Genomic DNA, 21,165 nt, shown 5'->3' with positions numbered 1-21,165 from the left:
TATATGTGGTGTTTGTGATATGCATCACTTGTGTATGTGTGATATGTGGTATGTGTATGTCTGTGTGGGGTATGTAGTATGTTATGTGTGTATGGTGTGTATTGGTGTGTATGTGTGTGTGTATATATGTATACGTGTGGTGTTGTCTGTGTGTCTGTGTGTGTGGTATGTGTGATGTGTATGTAGTGTGTGAGTATGTATGTGCATGTGTGTGTGGCATGTGGTGTGTGTACGAGTGTGTGTGTAGTGTATATGGGTGTGTGTTTACTCTTCCATATGCTTAAATAAGACATCTACTTCCATCACTTAACCTGGATATGTGGCAGTCTGGCCCTGACTTGGCCTATAGAGGATAGATCTTGAGCACAGATCACAGGGGAGGTTTGCCGTATGGTACAGGAGTTTGGCCTTTCTTGCCTTTGGGATGGAAGAAGGAAATAGGTGCCATGGGTGAGTATTTAGCAGGCAGCAGTCTTGGTGGCTTGGTGATGAGTTCATTGGCTCAGTAAAGAGATCCGTGCCGAGCACTGGCAGATCTACTGTAGTTAACTTCTTTTATGAATTCACTTGACAACAGGCAAAAGGAGTCACTATGCAGCCATTGTTAATCTTTTCTAAAATTTCATAATGTAAACAGAATAATTTCACTTTCCAAGCTAAAATCCTTTGATATCTTCTTATTATACTCTGAATGACATATCAATCTCTTAACTATATCCTATCAATCCCTCTAGGACTTGGGACTGACTCTTTTCAGAGATATCCTGATAACAATGCCTGCTTTGATTGACATCTTCTGTCCCACCAAACAGTTCCTGGAAGGTGCCATCAATTTTCAGTTCAAACCCTTTACATGATTCTCCTTCTAGCTGAAATGATTTCCTTTCTACAATACCCACTTAACTATTATGTACCGTCCCATTTCATATGCCTCCAGCCACTCATATAAGTTTTGTTTTCACTACTATACTTTACTTTGCAGTGTTTATAATCACATATAATATGGAGTATGACTTATTACTAAATACTAATCTCTCTTAATACATCGAAATACTCATGTAATACTCTTTTCTGTTATTGCAGCAAAATATCAGAGTTTATTTATAAGGAAATCACTTCCCTCATGGTTCAGGAGGTTCAAGAGCATAGCATCAATGTTGATTTTGTTGAAGATTTCTGAAATGCACTGGAGGCCTTTCCAGTTGTACTGAAGGTTAGCTAATGACTCCCTTTTATTCTGTGCTAATTTCTATGGCACATGGGTCACTGAGATGACGACCATAGTTTCATTCTCCAGAATATCTCTTTTTTTCCCTCTTTCCCTAGACAGGCTGTGACATTTTGAAATATTTCTCTTCTGTTTTCTCTTGCTTCTGGAGCTCACTACTAGTCTAACACAGCATGGCCAATAATGATCATGTTTATACCCAAGTGCTTTGTTGCTAATTCTGTTGGAAAAAGTACTCTATTGCCTTTAAGTTTCAATAGTTTTCAATGAGTCATTTCAGTTCCCAGGTCTTCGTTTTTTTGTACCTTCCACCCAGAATCCATGTATTGCCTTTTCTAGTTTTCTCTCCTAGACTTTTCTAACTACTGCCCATCATATAGCTCTACAACTGATTCCAGACTTTTCAGGTACAGTAACAGTAATGACTTTACTGTCCAGTGCCCATTTTCTACATGAATTGGTTTTCTGTTACTGTAATGAAATACCCAAGAGTGAATACTTTAATGTAAAAGAAGTTTGTTTGGCTCATCGTTTTAGTGCTTGAAGGACATGGTACTGAATTTGGCTCCTGATATTTCTACAGTGGTTGGTAGTATGGAGGGATCCAGAGTAGGAATGAATAATAAGACAGGAAACCAGAGCTGAGGTGGGGCTGGAAGTGCTTCTCTTCGAGGCACTTGTTAAAGACCTCACTGCTTCCTAACATTGCCCTACCAAGGACAAGCTTATAGCATGTGCACCTTTGGGAGACACACCTGAAACATGTCTGAGCTTAGCACCCTCATATATATATATATATATATATATATATATATATATATATGTTAATACCCATGAGGCGGGAGGTGAGAAAATGTGCCAATATATTTTACCTTGGAATATAGTAAAAGCCACTCAACTTCCTGATTAAGTGAATTGGATGAATGGAAGATGAGAATGAATGAGTTAGACAAACACAATAAGGGATCAAAAATATTTATCTTTACTGATTATTCCTTAGCAAATATATGAAGGAATTCAACATAGATTGTAACAGTTGAGGTTTTGTTGAGTTGTTCTTTCTCAGGATGGGTAAAGCACTGACCTAGCATGTGTGATGTGCTAGGTTCAAGTCTTAAAACTCAAAAAATTGTTGTTTCTTTGGTGTTTTCTTCTTAGATCACAGAAAGAGATAGATATTATCTCCACAGCTTATATACCACTGTCATTGTCGCATTGTTGATTTGTTCAGCTTTTAGAAAAGCTAGGTTCTATGCTGACTAATTGACTTGGCTAAGAGTAAAGTGAAGCTACGAAAGAATCAGCAGTAGCGCTAACCTCTACTTGCTGACTAGTATAATATGTTTTCTTACTTACTATTAGTCAAAAAAATATATATTGTATTATTAGATTAGATTCATGACAGTGGTGCTCCATTCTGAACTGTGCAACTGTAGCTGTTCTTCTTTTACACACACAGATCTGGTAAGATCACAGTTAGGCCACAGACTCTCCGTGACCATTGATCTCTCATGATCTCAATTTTCTTAAGAGAAGGTAAAATCTATCTGTCTACCTACCTACCTATTCTCTATCTATCTATCTTCTATCTATCTATCTATCTATCTATCTATCTATCATCTATCTATGTTAAATAACTCAAGTTAAATAACTGCACGGGAATGAATTCCTGCAAAGGCTCAGGTTTAAGACGTACGGTTGACTTATGTAAGTACATGGTTATACTTTTAACCCTCATTTGAAACATTTACTATTAAAACTCCTAACTTTACTGATCACTAAGATTTAAAGATATCAAAAGGAGATGAGTAGAAACCAGGATGCCTTGCTTCCTATAAAAGAAACATTTATGCAACATTTTACTTGACTATGTATCACTTATACTTGTAAATGTTACTTAAAACAGTTTTAAGACCATAACTTATTTTCAGCTATGTTTAATTAGAATTCTTGTAGTGGTGTGAGAATGTAGATATTCCTTAAGGTGGAAATTTTTATCAGGTTTGAGATAAAATTGAAACTTGTAGCATATTTCTGCTGGTTAAATCATCCTGAAGCACACTTAATGTGCAAGCCAATCATTGTCACTTGATAGTGACATTCTGTAAGACACTTGTGACCATTTTTACTAAGTAATTATGCTAATTTTGGATTTTAAAAGTTGAAATGTTTGGTAGATTCCTTCCTATAGTAATTCTAAGTCAGGTGACCCAACAAGGCCTCTGATACTATTGGCACTGCTGTATGGCTTGTCTCCTGGACTTTGAAGCCATTTTCTTTCCCCAGAGGAGATAAAGAAAGGTGTCTTATCTTAGGTCTGAGAGAAACCCGGAGCCCAGTATCAAGGTAGTGGAGTAGTTATTTTCCTAGACATAGCACAGAGTTTTCAAGTCTGAAGAAAAAGATTAATCTGCTTTAAAAAAAGAGACTGTTCTGACTTGGGCCTGGACATGGAAGTCTTATTTCCAGCCATCCTGAGTCTAAGCTTGAACAGTCAAAAATTTGCTTGCTTTGGTTCTGATGTGGCCCATCTTTTCTTAGCTGCTCACAGTCAAGATTTGGAAAAGAAGAAACAGTGGTGAGCTGAGTAATTCATTGGATTCTGATGAGGAGTTCTTGAGAGAATTGATTACAAATCCTTATGACTTTAATATAATTTGGTATGAACCTTTACTTTTCTCTCTGTCAATTTGTAATTATATTGTGGTATATTTGTTGGGTGGGATAAGAGCTAAAGATTTGTTGTTTCATAAGTGTTTGGGGTTTTAATTTAAGATTTGTTGTTTTATAAATTTTTTTTTTGAGTCATGTTTCTACCATTGACTATTAATCTAAGTCCATGCTGATCATGGACTTCTCATTCATATATTTTTAGAAAACATCTGTTTTTAAAAATTACTCATATGAGTTTTCATTTTATACTTTATCTTTTAGTTCTGCATATGCTAAAAGTTTGGTCAATTTGCTCAGTAATAATAACTCAACTTCCAGCCACAATTGTCTGTTTAAAAAATTCTGATTCTTTTTGTTTTCTCAGAAGTTGTAGGATCTGCAGGGCTTCCTAAGATGTGGGTCAACTCCTTTGGGGTATGAAAGCTGATGCAGGGGGCTTTGTATTTTGTGAAGTGTACAGACATGTGCTCACACTTCATGTCGCACGGCCCTTGGAGAGGAATATTGATTTTGTCTGTTGTTTTTGGGTCTTGGGGTCTTGAGCGTCTTAGGTTTACAGTTCCCTTTGTCTTTATTGTTTAGTCTTGAGATTAGAAAAGATGTGTGTCTTTCGAAGAATAAACTGTCAAGGCTCTTTGAGTGTGAGTTTGGAGAGAGAGAGAGAGAGAGAGAGAGAGAGAGAGAGAGAGAGAGAGAGAGAGAGTCTTCTGAGCTCCTTTTTCTTCTCAGAACTTTTTGCAGCACTCTTGGCATGGAAAAGACTTTTAGTCAAGGTAGAATGAAGGAGGGATTAAAGATCATCCCTCATGGCTCATAAGTAATGCTTGCTACTATTTCCTATTTGTTGATGCTAAACAGAGGCAAGGAAGAGATTAATTTTGGATCATACATTCAAAATGTGGAAGAAATGAGACTAAAGCCTTGGAAAGCTGAAGGGTTGCATTTTTCAGATTTGCACTGCAGTTAGAAAGCAGATGGAGGTACATGTAACAGTGTTATTCAGGATAGCAACGTCAGTGTAGGAAACAATGTTACAATGTGGTGGTTGATCCAAACAAGATGTTTATAGAGAATTTGTCTCATTTCAGAAAAAAAAAAGGGGACAGGATTCTGTAGGAATTCAAAGATTTCATAGACTACAGGCAAACAGAGAAAGTTCACTGTCATTCAGCTTCAGATTTCCTCACAGGGCAAAGCATTGCATTAATTTATGTTGGCTGAGTGAGTCACGGCCTGCTCTATTTATTTTTCCCCTGTCAACTTCATTTTGTACAGAGAAAACTTCAGTAAACACAAAGCGGATGGTTTTTGACACAGGCAGTGTCAAGCCACTGTGAAGAATCAGTTATGTATTTTAATTGTATTATTTTACAATCATGTTCCCCCGCCCCCCTTGGGAGTTTTTTTCTTCTTTACTCCTACTTTATCATGTCCTAAGTAATTTTTTTTTTCTGGTGAAATTTGTATTGCTAGAGGAGAAAAATATCATCTGGGATTTTGAGTACTCTAACAGGCTGGAGTCCAGCCAGCTGTTCTAGTGAGGCGGGTGAAAGAATTCACAGAACTGGACCTTCCTCTTCCCTGGTCTCTGCCAGAAATCTGTTTTAACAGTAATGCTCAAGAGCCATTTTGGCCTATCACTATTCCTGCCCACACCTAGAATATGATCTCAAAAATCTACTTACAAACTTTAAAGGCCAAAAATATTGCCATGTAAATGAAGCAACGATGCTAAATTAATATACTTTCTACTTTTGTATTATAGAAGCATTTACTTGAATGTAAACCTTATTTAGGGAAGTGCTTCTCTTTAAAACATAGAGTTTCATGGTACTTATTCTGACATCAAAGAGAAGTAGTTACGAAGGCAGTTTGTACACGCAGACAAACACTCAGAACTTAATTTTGAGAGATTAAAACTTTTTATTCCCGTATTTGCATTCTTAGTTAGTCCTCAGCTCACTTTAAGATTTTAATTTTCTGATATCAAGACAAGATGGACTGTATCTTCACAATAAGTAATTTATTTCTCTTACTTTGTCTACCAAAACGGAAACTAAAATGGAAGGTTTTCTTCCCCCAACCCAATGGATGACAAATCATTTGTGCCCTGTTCAAAGAGCAACCAAGATGTTTTGATTCACTTGTACATAAAACATGCCTGGGTGAAGCCCTGGGGTTTTCATTATGGTCAAGTGTTCCAGCCTTAGCTTCTGGAGAGAAAAGAAGAAAACTGATAGAGTGCCTACAAAAGTCTTTATTTAAAGTACTTTTGTCTTTTATTTAAAGGTTTGTCTGTGAATCCATCTATCTATAGGATGCACAGTTGTATGTGTTTGAGCTTTGGAGATGAGTCGGAGCCACTTCTTAGAGAGTCCTCAGTTTCTATGAGAGTGATAACATTTTATACCCGGTCCTTTGCATTGTCCTGTTACAGGCCTGTCCCCTAAGAGTCCTTTATTTATCTTTGATTTAAAGGTAGATAGATTGTAATAAGTGTTGCTGAGTCAGTCAACCACGAATAAATTGACTGGACGACAGTAGAAAAGCAGACATGGGCAAGTGACGTTTTCAGTCAGAATATTTAATAATTTGAAGAATGAATTCAGCATTGTCAGCATAATTATTATTCACATTTGAAAAGCAACAATCTTTTTCCCTTCCTTTTTCAAGCAACACCTTAGTGTACCATCTAGACTAACACAGTCCTTTGATCATGTCATTTCCCCCGCTCTTTGAACATGTGCAATCATTCTTTTCGTCAGACTCCTAGAACACTATTCAGTCTCAGCCTCTCACCACAATTACATTTATTCTTCGTTTTTGAGACAAGGTTTAACGGAGCACAGGCTAGCCTTAAACTTCCTAAGTAGCAGTTCAAGACTGGCCTTGAACTCCAGGCCTTCTCACTTCTCACGTTTTGAGATTTTACAGGCCCATCCCCAAATACCCAGTTAGTCAGGTAACTTTTAAATACAAAATTTTGAAATCTTTTCACAGTTTTTAACTTTTTTTTTTAAAAAAATGAGCCCTTTGCTTTTGAATTTCCTGAAATGTCAAAGAACACTTTTTATCTTCCAACCCAGAAACAATTGATGAAAATAATTAATTCTTCCTGAGCTGTGAATGATCTTAGTGAAGGCACCAACAGGTTAAGGATGAATGACGCCAATAAACAACCCTCAGGGAGGAAAAAAAAAAAAAAAAAAAAAAAACCCAATTCTCCAATACTCAAAGCTATATCAGGAATTTGGAGATCCAAGGAGGTATTCTGACTAATTGTTAGCAGTTAGTAGAGTTCAAAGATCAGTACGCTTGCCTTCTCTTTCTTTCTCCTTTTGTTGTCCTTCCTTTCTGTCTTGTTCTCTTTTTCCTTTCCTAGCATTAATTTTCTAAAAAATAAAAAAGTCTTTATAAACAACAGTAACATCACGACCATCACCAACCCCATCCCCCCACCCCCCCACCAACTCAACAACAACAACAACAACAACAACAACAACAACAACAACAACAACAGCAAGAACAACGATACTCATGCCTTATAATAATGCCATTCTCAACCTACGACATTGGAGGGAGAAATAATTGTGCGTTCCTTTCCTGGCGAGCTGCAATAACATTTTAGGACAATGAAACTTAAAGCTTGTGAAAGCATTATTCCAGTTTCCGAGAATCTGAAACACATCTTCCTAGATCAAATTCCCTTGGAAATAGGAGGCCACAGAAGGTGTCAGATTTATTATATCAAACATCCCGTTAAAGGGAGTGGATTAGAAATTTGCGTCGATGGCCTGTTTAAAAAGTCCTCAACGTCATTCTAAAGTAAATGGCTCTCTCTTGCTTCACTAGTCGGTACCTTCAAGCACATTACACAACATACTTCGAAACTGTGACCATCACACATGTTTAACTTAAAAGGGTCCAGTAGTGCCCTGGCACATGACCCGGATTACCACCTCTCCTCATGGCGAACGTTGCGCTTTAGAGTCTTGCAAAATCATTAGTGTTTACTCTTGACAAGTTGAAAAAACAAGTTCATCAGAGCAGTTTGTTCTGTTCAGCACATTATAAGAGGAGAGGTTTTTGGCAATAATAATCATTGTGCAAAGAAGGGCTGCTGATGAATTTGCTGTTTTAAAATAACATTTTCGTAGAACTATTTTACTAGTTACAGTGAGCACATGCCCAATGATTTAGTCATCGTACTCCGTGAAATTTACATTGTAAGCATGTTTTGGTCAAGTTTTAAGAAAACGCTTTGACAGGACTAGCTAAACACGGGATTAGCTGACACAGTTGTTAGCATCTTTCTAATTGTTTTCTCATTCACGAAATTATTCTTATTTAAAATGAGTCAATTATGTGGAACTCAGGTCTACATGAACTCTTTTTTCCTTTTTAAAGAAAAACTAAATTAAAAGCGTTTACTAAAGGCTTTTCAGTACTGAACAACTCATGAAAAATGAGATGACTCTATATTTACCCAGACACCAGATTTTTATATACATAAAACAAACGAACCAGAAAATGATTTTAAAGGTTTTTTTTCTAGCTATCTAAAACTATTTACATAATTTATACTATTTGCCTTCTAAGAATGTAGGTGAGACACTTAAATATTGTCAACTTTCTTGAAATCTTTTTTAGCTAAAGCCAATACTGTTTCCTGATATATATTGATTGATATCCCAGCATTTCTTAGTACATACTTCCTGAATTGGTTATTCTTTTAGTTATTCTAGATCTTATTTTCAAGCAAATATGAAAACTTGATGACACTAACGTACTCAGATCCTGCGGCTTTGGAATGAAAAAATACAAACAATAAATATAAGATAGAAAACTGAGAATATGATTTTCTATTGTGGTTAAGTCTGGCTAAGTCTCAGTCCAATTTGCCTGATCTGAGTTACAAAAACAAAAGATTGCCAATGTAATTCTCTTACTATTTTAGTACCTTTGTTATTTTTAAATTTAAATTAAGTAAAGTCACAATTACTTCCATACCTCATTATTAATTTTTTTGACATTTACTTAAGTTCATTTCACATGATGGCATAAATACTTCTGAGCTCTGAAATCTGTTCTTCGCACCTCCACTCTCCGACACGCTTTCTGTGGTGCTGGATCTTGCCCAGCCCAGTCTCTCCACCTCACTCTATACTGTCACACCTGCTTTTTGCAAGTATGACCAATATGCAGGAAGAAGATGGACACTGGCTAAGAGCTGAGTTCTGAAAGAGTTCTCGACTCTTCCAGTGTGGTACTAGACAAGCTAGTTACAAAGCTAACACACACTATCAGCTATACAACAGGAACAGCAGTTGATAATCAGGAATTGTTTCTAAGCTTAACAGAGAAGGCAAGCAGGTGTCTAACGATGAGAATAAATGACAAATTGCTTAACATTATTCATATCTAGAACTATTAAAGCAAATTTGTAATAAGTATTTTTGCATACATAGACATATCTTTTTATATAAATATGTAATGTGCTAAAATACTGTAACCAAACACTAGTGTCTTAGCTTTCTAAGTAAGATTTTTAAATCTATTATTGAATAATTTCCATTTTTCATCATTAAAGTCTAAGTTTGATTATTAACTTTACATGACATGATTTTAAATTTTAATTGTCACCAAAGTAGTGCTTTTTATGTCTTTATTCATTATCTAACTTTACAAGAAATTTTAAGTGTATTTTCTTAATTTTTATTCTAGATTCTGTTCTCCAAATATACTTTACATAAGTATAGTCTGCTATGACTAACTTAGGACCTCTTGCTACTCAGTATTAACACTGCATATGCCTTCTTTCCAAAAATAATCTATCCTCTACAGTTTTTTTTTGAGATATTTTTTCATCTTTTGGACTGACTTACATCTGACCCCACTTGGATTTCACGCCACTGTGTTTCTGTTTGGCTGTCTCTTCATTTTTCCAAGGTCACTTGAATTCTGAATCAACTTTCTAAGAAATTGTCTACTTTTTTTTTTTATTTCACTTGCCCTCGACATACTTGGCTAATTCACTTGCAACAGCCTACTTCTATACACTCTGTGCAAATTGTATATGCCCCAATGTCAGCCTAGAATCTATGTGAGCCTCTTGCATTAAGGTAGATTGTCCCTGATATTTTTATTTCAACTAGCGACAATGTTTAAACACAACTATGAGCACAACAAAATATACTGTTGTTGAATAAAAATACATGTTGCACGTACTAGTGAACTTGTTGTCTTTAAGGTGTTTTCAAACACTTGGGACCTTATAAATGATTGCTTTTTTATTATCATAGGTTATAAATTACATGTACCTTGGAGTTTTATTGAGTGAAACCAATTTTACAAGGTCTCTTCTTTCCGTTCATTTTTCAGCTTCTTTTACTTCAATGTTTAAGTTATCAAATGTTAGATTGATAAACACATTAATCATTATTGGTTCCTGACTTTCTAGCCCTCAAAATGTCAATGGGATTCTTAATGGACATGTCTTACTTGATTGAGTTTCCAAAGACACTGGTAATCATAAAAAAACCCTTCCTCAAACCACTTAATATCTGTCCATTGTCATTATCCACTGACATGTTAGTAAGCTACTAAAACAAGTTGGAATCTTTATATTTAAACTTGAAGGAGCTCTCAGAATATCCTCATGTTTGAGCAAAGAAAGTGCAATTGATGTGAGTATAATCTTCATTTTTTCCTTTCAAAGGATAGGCATTCTTGTCTACACCCTTACTGTGACAATGTTCCTGTTATATTCTTTGACTAGTAAAACCACAGGATTGAACTTGATCCCTTTATACTTGTATATTTCATTTTAACACAACCCCACTTAACACAAGAGTGGGGTTTTCTTCAGGGAGTTTTTGAGTTTCCTTTATTCTGAGTTTTTATGTTTGCCTTCCAGTCATGCTTTACTTGTAACTTATTTTTTTTCTAATGAGCCTTTTGTTGTAATAGTGCTCTTTTTTTTCTCATGATTCCTAGGTATTGTTATATGTTCCTGTGTTTATTGACATAATTTTGTTTGCTACTACTTAAATAATCATCACAGACCAGGAACTCAGTACATATAAACTCATTCATTCTTTTCCCTAAAGCTTCTATTGCATGCTTGCTATGTAGTTGGTTTTTCTTTCTTTCTTTTTTTTTTTTTTTCTCCAGAGGCTCGATTTCTTAGAATTGTTTCTGATTCATTCCTTGGAAAGTTATGCTTCAAGAATTGAAGTTTTGTGGCTTCTTCACATTTGAAGAGGAATTTCTAATGCTATTATTTATTCTAACCCTGTGGCCTTTATTTTCCACAATGAGTTGTTCTCAATTGTTCCATTTGGTAGGAGGCCTCCTTAGTGTTTTTCTGTGTGTCCTTGTTTCTAAATGATTGCCATGAGTGGATTAATGGGAACAAAGATGGTGTGAGCAGATGTCTCAGTGGTAACCTGCATGTTAAGTGAAACCCAACACTCTTTATTGCACTGAAGGAAGGTTAGGGAAGTGTCTACTAAGAGGGGCACATAAGTCGTAGTCAGTAGGTAGATGGACACATACTTTTGGAAAGAAACTTAACAATATTGATCAAAATGACAACATTAATATGTAACACAACAGCAACAGGAAAAAATGAAAGTGGAATCATTGCAGGTTTTTCAAGACATACGAAGAATTTTGTAACAATAGTAAACGTGTTTTTTATATGTTTTTACTTCACAAAACACTATACAAGTTCACTGAAGCTTTTAGAGCTATGAAATTTACATAGATAGAGAAGAAAATATACAAAACTGTTGACTGAGGTTATATTTGGGGTTACACAATTATGTTTTAAATTTTTTAAATATAAAAATAAAAATAAATTCATCATTATAATATAATACTATTACAATAGCAGATACTATAGTTGCAAGATTCTAAACTTAAATACTTTGGAAGACTGAGAGCTATTTTTAAAAAAGATAAGCAATTGTATTAGTTATATACAATTAGTACATATCAATTTTATATACATATATGTATATTTACACATATACTCTTATTTGTGTGTGTGTTCCTGTGTAAGTACAGGTATGTGTATGCACAGTATATGAATAGAGGTCAGAAGACAATCTTAAGTGTTGGTCCTCACTTTGAGACAGACTCTCATCCTATTTTTCACCTTGTATGCCAAGCTAGCAGATCCATGAGCTTCCTAAAATTCTCATGGCTCTGCCTCCCGTCTCATCATTGGAGTAATGGGATTGTAGATGCAAGCTGTCCTGTTTGGCTTTAGATGGGTTCTGGGGATCTGAACTTAGGTACTCATGTGTGCACAGCAAACACTTTAGCCTTTGAACTATCACCCCAGCAATAGGGCGGGGGGAAGGGACAGGGTAGGGGAGAGGAAGAAAGAGAGAGGGAGAGAGAGAGGGGGGGAGAGAGAAGGAATGAATTTCCACTTCAATTTATGGGAAAGAATAAAATACTTTAAAGCATTAAATTAAAGGTACTAGAATGTTCCTAACTCTTCCAAATGTGGTAAGTGCCTTGATTTTGTTCCTGTATGTGGGATTACATACAAGAAAATAATAAAGCTGTGGACAGTGACAACTATGATAAGGGCATGAGTAACAGAGAAAAAGTCTGCATAAAATAATTTTAATTTTCCTGACAAATGACTTCTATAAACTTAAAGCCTAACAATGATCTGGCTTACAAGCAGTAAATTTTCTAAAACAATTTCTATCATCTGTGTGTATTATGGACATCCCCCATAGCTGAATGTAGGCAGTATATGTAAGGGAAGAATCATAGCAATGTGGGAAAAATTCAAAATATTATGAAGAATGTCTTTCATTGTACTATTCTTTTAAATTTTTGTTGCCTGACTTTCATGATTCCTTCCCGTCACGTCCGAAGCCCCACCCCTTTGACCTGCCCAAATTTAGGTTACCTCCTTTATGGCATGATGTTTAACAGTTTGGTTGTAGGTTCTAGGCACTTAGTTTCAAAGGCACTCACCATTGTGTCCATCATTTATCCTTTATTGGGCTTTCCAATCTGGAGATTGATTGTGGATTCCCAATGTATGAATTTTCTATGTTGAGTTTAAAAATTTTAACCATATTTCCAAAGAGCTTGACCCCAGAGAATGTTTCTACACTAATGTATCAAGGCAGAGGATTTAAACTCTTCTTTGATATAAATTTATTTATGGACTCACATCCTCCCTTCCAGCATTGATACTATGTCATGAAATTAACATATCTTTGTGTCATCACCTTCATTACGGAAATCCTAAGGAATAAGTCTCCACTGCTTACATTTCCTGGCCCTCAAGGCTACTGGTAATGATGCTGTGGGGCTTTCTTCTCTTTACATGTCTTGGCTTAAGTGAGATGCCCTGCCAGCTGATGTGACCCTTTGACTACCTGTTTTTACCTGTGGCTAAAGGATGAACTCAGTAACTTTATTTAGGTCAAAACACAAATACCCAAATCTTGGATTATCTTAGGTGACACTTAACTCACTAAATAACTAAGGTTAATGTTTATTTTAAGTTGTTTCCCATTGTTCTATTCACATTTTACAGGCTTAAGAGATTTAGGGGTACATAATAAGTTCCTTTGCTCTCTTGTGTTCCGATTAGTATTACCAGTAACTTTAAAACCTGGAATGAAGAAGAATGTTGTAATAAAAATATAATATACTACTTCATTAGTGTTCCTCTTCCCAAATAACCCAGATGCTTTCTGTATATTTGTGGAGGGAAGTTCGTTTTGATGTTTTCTTTACTGGATGTGCTTTCCAACATCTTTTTCCAAGCAGAAAATGTCCAGGTTTGGGTTTCCTTGATATCCAAATAGCTTCCAAAGCAAAGGAGGCAACATTTCCAACAGAGCAAAATGTTTGATCTTTTGCATTATTAGAAAGGTATAGCCCTTTGAGTAAGGAGTACAGCTAAGGCTGTTTTCCATGCCTGGGTCATATTATTCAGCTACATAAGCAAATCCTTTGATGGCTAGCTTGCTTGCTACAACAGTAACATGATTTCCACAGGAGAAGGTGCCATTTGTTATGTTGCAATTTGTGTGACATGTCCATTGGAACATCTCTGGACATCAGCTTGGGAGGAGGAGCTAAGCAGAGGAGGAGCTGTAGACAGGTTATTTAATGGCAGAATGAATGGGGAGTCAGGGACCACTGTGCAGTCAGCCTACAGCCTCTACTGCACTGTCTCCACACAGCTTTCTTTCACACTGGTTACAAACAAATTGGACAACAAAATCTCATGAGATATTTGTGATTTAATTTTAGTCACAAAACATCTTCAAAATGACGAGGATTTTGACAGCTTGCAAAGTGGTGAAGACACTGAAGAGTGGCTTTGGTTTTGCCAATGTGACTGCGAAGCGACAATGGGACTTCTCCAGGCCTGGCATCAGGCTCCTTTCTGTGAAGGTAACACCCCTGTTTCTTATTTCTGATGATAATACACAGGACAGTTTAGCAGTGAAGCCAACTCTGATGATAATACACAGGACACAGTTTATCTGTGGAGTCAATGGGGGTGCTGACAGAACAAATACAACTTCGAATACAATCCCAAAGTGTTGTTTATTAAAAAGTCTTCACCATAGAATCCATTGATTATAGCAAATGATTATTTTTAATCTTCTCTGAGTAAACTTAACGTGATCTTTACCCAATATGAAGAATGACTCCAGTTCCTACGAACATATAAAATATAAGTGTACTGCTAGGAAAAGACACACTTAAAAAAGTTATCACAGTTTAATTTATGCCTTGATTTTATTGCTAATAGTGTGAGTCAAAAGAAGCAGGGTCTGTGTACATAGGGTATGCCCCACAGTATGTTAAGCCTTTCTTATATAATGGCTTAAATGAAAAGGTTTTTTTTTTTTTAAACATATAAGATTGTAAAAGCTTAGAAGAAAAATATCTATGAATTTTTAATATTGAATGTCCCTGTACACAGAGAAAGGCAGAATTTCCATGCTCTCTTAATCTTCTTATCAGGGGAAAAATTTATGATTCTCATTTTTGCAGAATCATTTTGAGGCAATCAGCAGCTGAAAATCTGTCTGTCTAGGTTTATCTGTAGCTGAGCAGGCAAGTCCACAGTGGAACAGTAAATAGTTTCTCTCCTACTCCCACCTCTGGTTATGAAATTCCTATAGGAACCTCTACTCTTTCTTGTCACTTTATAAAGATACTTCTCACTGGAGAAGTCTAAATTACATCATGGGAACTTGACCAATGAAGCTCTTTTTTACTGACTACAAAGCTTCAGAAATCATGGTAGCTTCAATATACTGTTTTTTTTTTTTTTTTGTGTGTGTGTGTGTGTGTGTGTGTGTGTGTGTGTGTGTAAGAGCTATAAAAAAGTAGAAAAAAATTCTTCTTTACATGTTGTGTAAAAACAAGTAGGATAGCATTGGGAATTCTGCTTGTGGTCTGTGTGCATAGTAGGCTAACTAAAAATTGTCCTGGTACTCCTTGGATCATTTTGCTTATGTTGCTTTGGTCAGGATTTCAGGGGCTTTGGATTCTGGCATGTGTGGGAACAGGCAATTTTTATAGGTTCTTAGAGTTTCCAGGGATAGGAGTTGGGCAGACAAGGAAATAAAATGAAAGAGAAAAGAGAGACATAAGAAGACAGGTGGAAGAGAAAGAGACGAAGGAAAGGAGGGAAGGAAGGGGAAAAAGAGGGAGAGGAGGATAGGGAAGGGGAGGGGAAGTGGGAGGGAGGGAGGGAGGGAGGGAGGGAGGGAGAGAGAGAGAGAGAGAGAGAGAGAGAGAGAGAGAGAGAGAGAGACCTATACTTACATAAATGGCATGATATCAACTTGAGCCTGCCACCCTGAGAACTTCTTACAAAGAGTAAGAAAGTCATGTCGGATTCATTTTAATTCTACGATGGAATCCAGAAAGGAGAATGGATATTGTAAAGCATCAACAAGGACACAGTTCCTTGATATAGAGAATGATGGTTTGGCTTTAGTTAAGTGTTTTCAGCGCCTTGCGGACAGTCACATATCATCTCAAAGAGAAGAAACTGTAATGATGACAGTATCATCTCCAGTTTAAGTGCTGTGTCATATTTTTGTATTGGGCCACCAGGAACACTTTTTCTTCACACAGAAGTGGGTAGCTAACGATGAGCATGTCTCTGTTAAGTACCAGAAACAGAGCAATGAGCTTACTAGTTAAAAGAGTAGAGGCCACAATAATTAGAAGTCAGCTCCCCAGACTCAGCGAGCGCTCTACACAGCAATTACCACAGAACAACATGAGCTAATTATGTGGACCAACCCCTTGGGAAGCAGTTCTAGTTCCTGGTGGCAGATCTGTTTCAAGGGTCTTCCATAGTTCATAGCTAAGAATGACAAATTTTCAGGAGGAATAAGCCATCATTTCAAGGTGTACAAGCCATTACTCACATACAGTCATTACTGGCCAGAACTTTGGAGGAATGCCAGGAATGAAAAATGGAAGTTCTTAAGCTTCATGGTAGTGAATTAAAGTCCCACAGAGTCCAAGGGGGACCTGTGCTCTTATTCACTTATTTTGAGAAAGTCATTTATGTATGGTTTTTTTTTTTTTTTTTTGCCTTCTCCTTTAAAACTCAATTTTCTAAGAGATATATATCCAAATTAATTCTTTTTGAGGTAGACACAGTATTTTAAAGATAGCTAAAAGTCATTAGAGTGTATTTACATAATTGTTATTGAGGGCATGGGAGCAGACTTTAAAGGTTAGTGACAGTACGGCTAGTTACAGATAGTAAATGGATTGTGAAAGACACTCAGATCCAAAAGCATTGCCCTGTAAGCCAGGTTGGGCTTCCAATGTCAGAAGAGGTCACTTTTTTCTCCCTGTGGTGAGAGAGGGAGGTGGAGTCAGCAGTGACACACTGTGTTTTTCTGCGACACTTCCTTGCATATTTGCTTGTGGCTAATATTTACCGAGTGTGCGTTGCCAGTGGACACAATTGCGTTTCACTCATTGGGAAGAAGAAAGAACTTCAAGGTGTTCCTTGTTTTAAAAGAAGTTGGTACCAAGGGTATAAATGATCAACAACCATAACATATGAAAGTTTTAGAGACCATAATCTTTTTTCTATTAGTATTGAAAATGCCCAGTGTGCAGTATTATACTCAGCCAGTCGGAACAGTACTGTTGAAGACACTGAGGCTGAGAAATCAAATAAAATATGGATTCTAGCCTCGGTTATACATTTCATATTATTCTGACCTTGGCAACTCACATAGTTTCTGAACTCAGACTTTGTCATAAGTAGTGGAGAGAGAGAATGCACGATCACTATACAATACTGAAGCATAGAAGGCAATTTTAAATGAAAGATAAATACTTAAAAATTGTGTTCCATTCACTTCAGTAGAAAGACTTTGTACAGGGTTCGATGGGGTCCTTATGTTTTGTTTTGGTTTTTTTTTTTTTTTCAAACTACAAATTATTTCAGTGACAAGAAACCTGATAAGAGCTCTTACACATTTATGATTATTTTACTCTGCTTAAATATTTTAATTAAATAAGCAGATGCCTTTTATAACAAGTAGGACTCAAGGACCAAAATGAATAGTACTTAGGATAAGGGCTGGGTTAGGGGTAAGCTTATTGTATATAGTCAAGGTTTGCTGTTTTATTAGACTTTTACTACATACATGTTAGGGATGGGTTTCATCCATGGTAGTGCAAATATTTCAATTAAAAATTATGGTCAAGTCCCTAGTAGTTATTGCCTAATTGGTACACAGAAGAGGTAAATTTATGTTTTTGATGCACAGTTTTCCTGTAGCTGGGAGGTGGCTTCTCCTTTGCATTCCTGTGGCTGTTATCCACACTTTGTCCTGAAGCACAGATCCTTTAGCTTACCACTGACTGTGCTTTGCCTAACTGTGCATCTTTGCATACGACCTTGCATACGGCATTGGCATTGGGAAAGCTAGGAGAGAGGGTAGTGAGGGAGGCTCCAGCGGGGCAGAGTTTCTGGAAGCAGGGCCTCTTTGTTCAGATCATGGTTTGCTTCCCCTGAGGCTGAGCCCTATGGACAGACCTCCTTGTCTTATCATAGTTCTGATGCGGGTCAGAAGCTATGAATTCTGGTTAAGAAGAGTTCTAAATGTCTAGCCTGGTCTTAACTCATGTTTCCTTGTCTTTTCCTCAAGGCCTCCTTTGCCTATCCTTGAGAATGGTTTTTAATTTTTTAAAGGTGAAATGAGGTTCAGCTGCTGAGGAAATGGGACTCATTCCTTTGCCCTTATGTCTCTATTAGAGAATCTCAGGGCTTCTGACTTGTTAAGACTGAGAGCTGCAGTATGGCTGTCAGTATCCCTTCTGCACTGAGATGAAGCTGGAGTTCTCTGTCAATCTTCAGATGGAGATGGACAGAGTGATGTCACTGGTATTTCCCTATGTCTTTACAATGACTGGGTTTCAGAGAAGGCTACCTAGGCCAGTGTCAAACTTGCTGCGATGTGGTAGCATAGAAATCCCTAGCCTACACCTGCTTGTTTTCATGAGTACAAAGTCAAAACATGAACATTCTTTTGATGTCACTTTCCTTTCTTTATTCTTTTCTAAATGCCATCAGAGAAGCTTTTAAATTTCTTAAGGAAGTTGCTGGGTGGTGAAATTGTCATTAGTTAATCAATAGGTTTGGTACGGAATTTGACGGTTTCACCTATGTCCGATAATACTAATTTATAAACATAAGGTAAAAATTAGCTAATAGCATTTGGGCACTCCCAAATTCAGAACCATTTGTCCTATCCTATATGCATAGTCCGAACTTGTTAAAAAGACATACACTTATGAAGACGTAATATAATTAGAACAAAATTATTCATGAATCTGGCTCTTTTGTTCATCTATGGCCAGAACACGGGAATGTTCAAAATTAACCTTGTGATTTTTATCTCCTACATTAGCTTATGTTTAACCAAGACCAGAGGACTTTGATGCTGGAAGGCTTAGTTGATTATTACAGTTGCAATGTTCAAATATCCTGAAATGTTAAACATCTATAAATACAAAGAAGTACTTCAAATATTTTAAAGACAATCAGATTGCACTGTAATTAGAAATTTACATACCTGTATTTTGAAAGCATAGCTTCAAAAATGAAAAGATAAGATTTTACTTACACAAAACAAAACTTTATGATTTTAAGTTTTTATTGTATTATTTACATAATAAATATCTAAAAAAATCTGTCCTTAGGCTTCCTATTTTTCATAGCTTTGTTCAGATATATGTTTTAAGAGGTTGAGTACCAGTGCGAACTAATAGCTATGAAAACATCAGGTAAGCCAGAAATCAAATGTATTATATAGCTCAAGGCTGTGGCAAAAGTGGAAATAACACACAGGGCCTCTACTTTCTCTGATATGCAAATAGCCTACTTAGATAAATGACTCTACAGCGATATAGTCAGATTCCCAGAGTAAATCATTTTCATTTCCCCTACTGGCTTAAGGGGATTATTATCTCTGCAATGCTTTATAGCCAAATCTCTTTTGCTCAGTTAGCTTAAAGCTTTACATACAAAGCATTTTATTTGCAAATAGTAACGTGTCCGGTCAAAAGCTTCATTACTCCTCCCATTTCACAGATGTGTAAATACCAAAATTAGCAAGCACATTCCTTACAAACTGAGACGTTTATCAGGAAATGTGGTTAGAGCTTTAAGCAGGCCTCCATTATCAGCTACTTTTCCGGTTTTCATTGTTATTATTTATTTCTTTTATTTTGTAGCTTATAATACAATTACACAAATTTCTCCCTCCCTTTCCTCATCCCAGGTAGATTTTAAAAATTATTCTCTCATAGATTTATCCTGACTGACCCCGCCCGCTTCCTTTTCTTCCAGTCCCGCTCCTGTTCTCCACTCCTCGTCTGTTTCCCTTCAGAGGAAAGGAAAGTCCCTCCCAGGGACTGCAACCAAACATGGCATGTCAAATTGGAATAAGATTATGCACCTCCTCTCAGATTAAGGCTGGATGTGGAAACCTGTATGAGAAAAAGGATCCCCAAAGCAGGCAAAAGCGGCAGAGATAGTCCCTACTCCCATTGTTAGAGTCCCGCAGGAAGACCAGGCTACACAACGCTTAACATATCTGTAGAGGGCTTAGGTTAGACCCATTCATGCTCCCTGGATGTTGGTTCAGTCTCTGTGAACCTCTATGAGCCCAATTTAATTGATTCTGTGGGTTTTCTTGTGATATCCTTTATTCGTCCGGCTCCTACAATCCTTCCTCCTCTCTTCCACAGAATTCCACGAGTTCATCCTAGTGTTTGGCTATAGGCCTCTGCGCCAGATAGATATTTTATGACCTGACATTTGTTATATGCTGGGGCCGCGGCCGTTGGAGCCATCACTAGACTCTGCTGAATCCGTTTTCTCGCTGGGATTTCCATGTTCGTGTTAGAGCCTCCATCTACCTGAATTTTATCTCAGTGGCACACACATTGTGCTTTCCTCTCTTTTATTTTGTTGCACTTTCAGAAGAGGCTCAGATCAAAGAGTCAACAAGGATTCCTTCTCTATATGGGTTTCAGAAAGTATACAAACAGAGTGTTTCAGCACAATGCTGTTAGATATTTCCCCCAACCCCCTTCAATGAAATCATTGTTGTGTGGCTTAACAATATGTGCTGCTTTTCAGTTTTTACCTTGTCTAGTGTACTCCCTTATGCAAAAGTCCAAGTCTGTTTTCTAATACTAGAAAAGACGTCATTCCACTCATTTCCTGTGTATTGAAGTAAAGGATTAAAAACACCAACAAACCCACAAAATACCTGATTCAAAGCAAAGGACCAATATCCTCAAAGTCAGTGGAATGACACTGGGATGCAGAACCTTGAACAATCATCAATGAATGATTATAAACAACATTATAATGAATGCAAAGAAATGCCCAGCAGTAATAAACACAAAGCTGATTTGAAATTTTATAGGCTAATTATAAATTCTGTTTCAATTTTGAATACACTTCCTAGGAATGAACTCTCTAAGTTAGCTTAGTATAACCCCAGGGACACTTCTGAAGAGCATCTTGAGGGGAAATTTAGCTGTGTGACTTCCATTATTACTTGTCACATTGTTCTTATTCTGGAACATTCTTTGAAACATTGACTCTTTTAAATGAGATCTCAAACTGAGAGCCTTAAAAAGTAAAGAATTCTGGTCATTTGTAGCTCTCTGAAGCTATGCAGTCACCTCACGCAAAAATTAAA

At 36.7% G+C, this 21,165-nt stretch overlaps 1 protein-coding gene across 2 annotated transcripts in view; it reads left to right on the top strand.

Moving 5' to 3' along the window:
* Positions 1 to 3,870: 3,870 nt before the first annotated feature.
* Cps1 (carbamoyl-phosphate synthase 1) overlaps positions 3,871 to 21,165 on the top strand; it is a 116,402-nt gene continuing 99,107 nt past the window's right edge. The window contains exons 1-2 of one of the 2 annotated variants that reach the window (XM_076931724.1): positions 3,871 to 3,888; positions 14,201 to 14,344. In XM_076931724.1, coding sequence (XP_076787839.1) covers positions 14,219 to 14,344 — 126 coding nt within the window. In that variant the 5' untranslated portion in view covers positions 3,871 to 3,888; positions 14,201 to 14,218. Of the gene's footprint in view, positions 3,889 to 14,070; positions 14,345 to 21,165 lie in introns of those variants that run through there. The other variant, XM_034498207.2, reaches the window with a different exon arrangement.

This window comes from Arvicanthis niloticus, chromosome 3 (assembly GCF_011762505.2).
Source record: "Arvicanthis niloticus isolate mArvNil1 chromosome 3, mArvNil1.pat.X, whole genome shotgun sequence".
In the NCBI taxonomy this organism is placed as follows: domain Eukaryota; kingdom Metazoa; phylum Chordata; class Mammalia; order Rodentia; family Muridae; genus Arvicanthis; species Arvicanthis niloticus.
The sequence above is the reverse complement of the archived record's forward strand: the minus strand, read 5'-3'. Positions and strand labels throughout refer to the sequence as shown.